At 65.5% G+C, this 5,939-nt stretch overlaps 1 protein-coding gene across 3 annotated transcripts; it reads right to left on the reverse strand.

The window, feature by feature from the left end:
• Positions 1-301: 301 nt before the first annotated feature.
• Positions 302-5,733, reverse strand: HMG20B (high mobility group 20B). 3 transcript variants are annotated; one of them, XM_045804389.2, is made up of 10 exons: positions 5,648-5,733; positions 5,312-5,367; positions 4,876-4,984; positions 4,182-4,385; positions 3,447-3,567; positions 3,075-3,118; positions 2,732-2,804; positions 2,255-2,470; positions 1,502-1,634; positions 302-976 (listed from the first exon to the last, which is right to left on the reverse strand). In XM_045804389.2, exons 2-10 carry the CDS (start codon positions 5,347-5,349, stop codon positions 964-966), a joined length of 951 nt encoding a protein of 316 aa, XP_045660345.2. In that variant the 5' UTR covers positions 5,350-5,367; positions 5,648-5,733; the 3' UTR covers positions 302-963. The 3 variants fall into 3 exon arrangements, with proteins under 3 accessions (XP_045660345.2, XP_045660343.2, XP_045660344.2); XM_045804387.2 differs by having other exon boundaries at positions 3,075-3,121; XM_045804388.2 differs by lacking the exon at positions 5,648-5,733 and adding an exon at positions 5,611-5,634 and having other exon boundaries at positions 3,075-3,121.
• Between the last annotated feature and the right edge of the window lie 206 nt (positions 5,734-5,939).

Below are 5,939 nucleotides of genomic sequence, written 5' to 3' on the forward strand. Positions count from 1 at the left end.
ATGGGGTCCGTCCACACATCGGACTATTTCTGAGTCACGAAAAAGAGTGAGGCGCCCACCTGCGCTGCCCGGGGACGGACCCCGAGCCCACGATGCTCAGGGAGGGAACCAGACACAGAAGGCCCACGGCGTGTGAGTCCACGTGTGTGACACGCCCAGAACAGGCTCCTCCAGACAGAAGGGGGTTAGTGGTTGCCAGGCACCGGGGAAGGGCAGGCCTGGGACACCCAGCAGGGGCGTCTTGGGGGCCCTGGGCACATCTTCTAGCGCACCTCCCACCCACCCCCAAAAATTCACAAGCTTGGAAATTCAAATTCTACTTTATTTAAAAAGTCCAGATTGAGCAAAGGCAGAGCTGCCTCGGCAAGAGTCCCTCAGCCGGATGAGGGAAGGGCGGTCAGTACCAGCCCCCCACCCCGATTCTGGGGTGCAGGAATCTGAGGGCCACCAGCAGACGGCCCCGCCCATAGTATGAGAGCATGTCCCTGCAGCATGCCTGCCGGGGGGGGGGGCACCTGTGGTGAGCACCTGCTGGGGGTCCCGGCGCGTCAGGTGTGGGGTTTTACCCTGTCCCCGGGCCGGTCCTCGGGCCGGGTGTAGCAGGTATAACCCTCCCCACACTGGGCGTGCCAGAGGCTGTGGGTCCCCTTGTGTCCCATGTTCCGCAGCCCGTGTGTCACTCCCATGTCCCTGTAGTGTGATGTGTAAGGGAAGCGGGCCTTGTTGGGCCTTGGGGTTCTAGGCGTGGCATTTACAGCAGGTGACTTTTCGGGGTTCAGGGTGCTGGGGGAATTGAAAGCTAGAGGGATGCTGTAGAAATTTAATTTTAGGGGGGCTGGAGCCCCCAAGGTGCAGGATTGGGCATGGCCCCAAAAGGTGGACCCCCAATCCTCCTCCATGGGGCGGAGAAGGGGCCATGACCAAAGCTTGGTCTTCTCTGGATCCGTGGGGTGGCAGACACCCTCATAGGTGCTCACTGTGACAGGAGAGAAGAAGGGAGTCATGACAGGGAACCCCCATCATTTATCAGCCCTGACCCCCAGGATGAGGATCACCATAGGCCACCAACCCTCCGTTCTTCCAAACAGATGCCACAGTGGGGGCCAGGAGTCCATCCCACCTAACCCGAGCAGCTGGAAGCCACCCTGAAAAGCCCAGGAGCAGCTGTGGGGAAGATTTAGTCCCCCCAGTGGATCCCACTGGCCAAGACGGATGGGCATATCCCACCCAGCAGCATTCATAAAGCCCCCGATCTGATCAGCGCCCCCAGCGGTCCAGCCACTGGCCGCCCGCATCAAATAAGCCCCACCTGGTAGATCCCGCGTGGGCGGTGGCCTCGGAATAAGATCCCGCAGCCAGATCCGACCTGGCAGCGCCCAAACTCCGGGAACCCCATCAGAGGATGAAATCCGGTCTAGCCCCAGGCAGCCCCCCAACCCCCGCACAGGGCGGCCCCACTCGGGCCAAGCAGAGCCCGGGGGCGACCCGCCCCGGCACACACCTGGCGACCTGGGCCAGAATCTCCTTGATGCGAACGATGAGCTTCTCGTGCTGGGCGGGGTCGCGCTCGATGGCACCGTGCAGCCGAGCCATGTAGAAGTCCAGGGTGCCGAGGGTGGGCGTCTCTCCCGTGCCTGGAGAGGGCAGGGACCGGTCACCGGAGCCCAGCGGGGGAGTCGACGCAGCCGGGACTCCGCAGGAGCAGCGGTCAGAGGGTGGGGGGCCTGAAAGGGCAGGGTCCCGGGGAGGGGGCCAGAGGCGCGACGCGTCCGTGGGGCGGGGTGGGGGATCAGGACGTCTAGACCCGGAAAAGCCAAGGTCAGCTGTGGGCAGGGGCAGAAGACGGAAAGTGGCTACGGCGAGGCCGTGGGGGGCGGGTGTGGAGGTAGGGGGGGGATTACAAATTGGGGAGGAAGAAGTAGCCAAGGTCAGCTGAGGCCAGAGCGCGGAAGGCCAGGGAGGAGGGCATCACGGACAGGACCGGCGCGGGCATGGGTCAGAGAAGGCGGGCGCGTGCTCTGCTCACGATGGGGAGGGGTCATTCGGAGCAGGAGTCGCATGGCCGGGGGCGTGGTAGCCCAGGGTTTGCGGTGTAGCGGTCCAGGCTCGAAGCGGGGGCGGGGCCAGGAGGTGGAGGGGGCGGGGCAGGGCAGGGCGGAGCTCGCCAGATACTGGGTGCAGGGCTGGGTGGTCCGGCCGGCGGAGTGGGCGGGGCCCGGCGGCCGGGGGCGGGGGCGGGGCGGGGCCTCCGCACCCGGCACCGGCAGCGAGGCGAAGCTGGCGGTGAGCGCCTGGCGCACGGCCTGGAGCTGCTGCTGCAGCGCCAGCGTCCGCCGCTCCTCCAGCGCCAGCTCCTGCTCCAGGCGCTCCCGCGCGCTGCTCATGCTCTGCGTGTGCCTCTGCAGCACGGCGTTCTGCTCCTCGAAGGCCACGTTCATCTTGCGCAGGCGCCGCAGCTCTGCCTCCCGCGCTGCAGCGTGGGGGAGCAGATTAGAGCCTGCCGCTTCCTCCCTGCCCTCTGCCCTTTTGCCTTAGCTGTGTGTCCCCCACCAGGCTGGCTGTCACTGCTCTGCCTCCAGCCCACACCTTGGCTCCGGCTGGGGGGGGGGGGGCGCCTCTGCTTTTCTGAGCGGTCAGTTCCCCCCACCCGCCACCTCTGGCCTTGGCACCCTTTTTAGCCCACACACTCTCCCAACACCCGCTTCCCCCAGAACCCCTGGTCAGTGCTCACCTTTGTTTTGGTCCAAGAACTCTTCGGTGAAGATGGGAACGTCGAAGGTGGAGAAGCCATCACAGTCCCCACCCTGGGACGACAGGACAAGGTGACAAATTTTGGGGGGGCAGCCAAAACCCCTCTGGGACGTCCCTCAAGCTTGGGAGGGATTCCTCTGGCCATCTGGGTCGAAGTCCTTTTAACAACATTCCCACGATGTGGCTGCCCCACGGCTGCTTGCACACTTGGAGGAGGGGCGCTCACTTCCTCCGTGAGAGTTGGGTCTGGCTCACCCAGGGGTTAAAGACCTCCAGACCTTTCTCAAAACCCCAGCCATGGTCCTTGGAGGAAGAGTACTTACCTTGTGTCCATTCAAGAGGGTATTCATGAGCCCAGAGCCCGAGTCTTCTGGTGGGGGAGGGAGGAGGGCAGGATCAGCCTGGCAGGTCTTCCCTGAGCCCACACAGTGCTTTGCAACGGCCGCCCCCCTGCCAGGATTACCCTTCCCCCACCTAGTCAGCCCTACCCGTTCCTGGGGCAGGCTCCTGCCTAGGCCCCCCAGTGTGTGTGCCCCCATGTCAGCACTGCTCAGCCCTGTTCACTCACAGCTGTCTGGTTAGGTGTCTCTCATCTTCATGGGACCGGGAGTCCCATGGAGGAGGCCGGGTGGTCCGCCCAGATCACCAGTCCCAGAGCCCGCACCCAGCTGCCTGGGGGCTGGATCCCTTCGCACCTTTCTTGATCTTCTTTTCCTGGATCTTCTCCGTGCACATCTTGTAGGCTTCGGACTGCTGGTAGGCACGCAGCTCCTTCATGTACTGCTGCTTCTCCCGCTCGGCCTCATCCAGGTACCGCTGGTGGGGGCAGCGGAAGGCGTGGCTCAGCCCAGGGGCGGGGCGGGGGGGGGGACTCCACGGCCAACACCCCATCTCTAACACTCAGCTCACTATGCCTCACCTTCCCATAGCTCCCTACTGTCCCTGGAGACAAAACCCACCTCCTGGGCCTGCTGCTCAGCGCACCTCCCCAAACTCCCACAGTTATAACTTCTCCTTGTTGTCTGACGACAGGCTCCCAGCCCCGGGCTGGACTGCCCTCCCGCACCCATTACGCTTGCTGCAATCCCACTTAGAGGGTACAAACTAGCGGTCTGTTTTGTTTCCTTGGTATTTTTGCAATTTTAAGTTAATTACCAGATTTGAAAATCGGAAGGGATCCCATAAAAATCTGGCCTCCACCCCTACTTCTTTACATCTATCCATGTTGGTTATTAAGTTTTACGTTGATTCTTGCCTATTGCTACCCTCCCCTCGCTTCAGCCTGCTGGGGAGAGCTCATGGGTGGTCAGTTCTCCAGGAGGGAGCAAGGACCCTCCACATTCTGTCTTTTGGGGGATGTGGCTGTAGGGCAGTGTCCGAGTGGGTCGGGGCAAGGTCAGTGGTCCTGGGCCAGCCCCCTCGGTGCACACCTGCTTCTCCGCCGGCTGCAGCTTGCTCCACTCGGCACCGAGCATCTTGGTGATCTCGGGAAAGGGCAGATCTGGGTGGCGCGTGCGAATCTGCTCACGCCGCTCGTTCAGGAAGCGCACGTAGCCGGTGACCGGTGCCTTGGGCCCATTTGGCAGGATCTTCTTCCGCTTCTTGCCCTTGGGCCAGCCGCGCTTCTTCACAGGCTGCAGTACCGAACCGCGCCATTGGGAGGGGCTTAGAGGGCTGGGCGGGGCCTATCCAGGAGCCAGGGCCCAGAAGTCCTGTAGGTATGGCCCGGTCAAGGGGCAGGATTGGGAGAGGGCGGGGTTCGGAGGTCCCGGGCACGTGGCACCTGGGACCCGGTTAAGCCCAGGGATGGGGCTGGCTTGTGGGCGTGGTCTCGGGCGTGGGCGTGGGTTCTATGCTGGAGGAGGGGCCCACAGGACGATGGGAAGGTGCCTCCCACAGGGCACTGGGCGGAGCTGGAATGGGCGATGGGCGGGGCCTGGGCTTAGTGGCAGGGGAGCTCTTGGGGGCGTGGCATGCGGCACGGGGCGGGGCCTCAGCTCCGGGAGGAAAATCGGGGCTGTGGGCGGAGCCACAGCGAATTCAAATCTAACCCGGGGTGGAGCTTCCAGGCTACTGGCGAGCCCCAGAACCTCCCCCACTACAGTCCAGGGTCCTGTGACTCACCTCCTCCTCGTGGGACCCCTTCTCGCCGGCCCGGGGGCCCTCGCCGCGCTCTTGCTTGACAGCCACCACGAAGCCCCCATGCTGTCCCGGAGCCTTGCCGCCCGCCGGCCTGGAGCCACGGGACGCCAGGGTCACCCCCAACCTCACCTCCATCCCCGACCGCGGAGCTGGCACGGAGGGGGCCTGAGACCTGGGAGCAGGGGTCTGCGGGGGTCATTATCCGCGGGACGAGGCAGGAGCACTAGGGGGGCCGATAGGGACCCCTGGGAGGAACTGGGCCGGGGAGTAGGGGGGGAAGAGGCCGCTGGGGAAGGTCCTGCCCCGGCTGTGTGGGGGGTCAAGACCCTGGGGGGGCGGGGGGCGAGTAGCTCCGACAGGGCGGGCGGGGGCTGGGCTGTAGCCCCGAGTGGGCTGGGGGAGGGGATGTCGCACTCACGCGGCGGCCGCGCCGGGCTGCTTGGAGCCGTGGGACATGGCCGCTCCCGGCCCCACCTGGAAGGCAGACGCGTGGCCGAGTGAGGGGCGCCCGAGCCGCCGACGGGGTGGCCCGGCGGGGGAGCCCCGGAATGCCGGGCCCGGGGTGTTTGGGGGGGCCGGATCCAGGGGCGGGGAGGCCCTCGAGGGCGGGCGCCCCAGGGATCCTTTGTTGGGCGATCGCCCCCCGGAAGGGCCGGGCCCACCCTCCCCCGGTCCGGGAGGGGCCCCTCCCCGGCCCCAGGACCCCCGCGCCCCCACCCCTTCGCAGGGCCCCGAGTTCCGCGGCTGTTTTCACCTCCAAAGAAACTTTCCCGGACCTCTCCGCTGCTGCGACGCTCCAACCAACCGCCCCGAGCCCGCCCCTGCCGCTCGCCCCGCCCCCGGCATGCTAATACGGCCTCGGCGAAATGTCGGATTGGGTGCGGTCTTTCCCTGGGGCGTGACCATGCAGATGAAGGTTGGCGCGCCGGCCGGCGATTGGCTGGGGCAACCACTGGGCCGCGTGGGAGGTGGATAGGGAAGGCTGCGGGCGGGTGCGTCAAGTTCGGCTGCGCTCGGCCGCTCTCGGGACCAATCAGGGTGCTTTG

The sequence above is a fragment of the Ursus americanus genome, chromosome 14 (assembly GCF_024610735.1).
Source record: "Ursus americanus isolate L20-20 chromosome 14, mUrsAme1.1.p, whole genome shotgun sequence".
Lineage (NCBI taxonomy): Eukaryota > Metazoa > Chordata > Mammalia > Carnivora > Ursidae > Ursus > Ursus americanus.

Excerpts from the sequence above, each read along its gene's own strand:
- HMG20B (XM_045804387.2), bottom strand. The coding sequence starts at position 5,349 with ATGTCCCACGGCTCCAAGCAGCCCGGCGCGGCCGCCGC. Across the intron at positions 3,568-4,181 it reads TGCAGCCGGCGGAGAAGCAG|CGGTACCTGGATGAGGCCGA; the intron begins GTGTGCACCGAG and ends TGCCCCCACCAG. Across the intron at positions 2,805-3,074 it reads CCCTCTTGAATGGACACAAG|GGTGGGGACTGTGATGGCTT; the intron begins GTAAGTACTCTT and ends CTGTCGTCCCAG.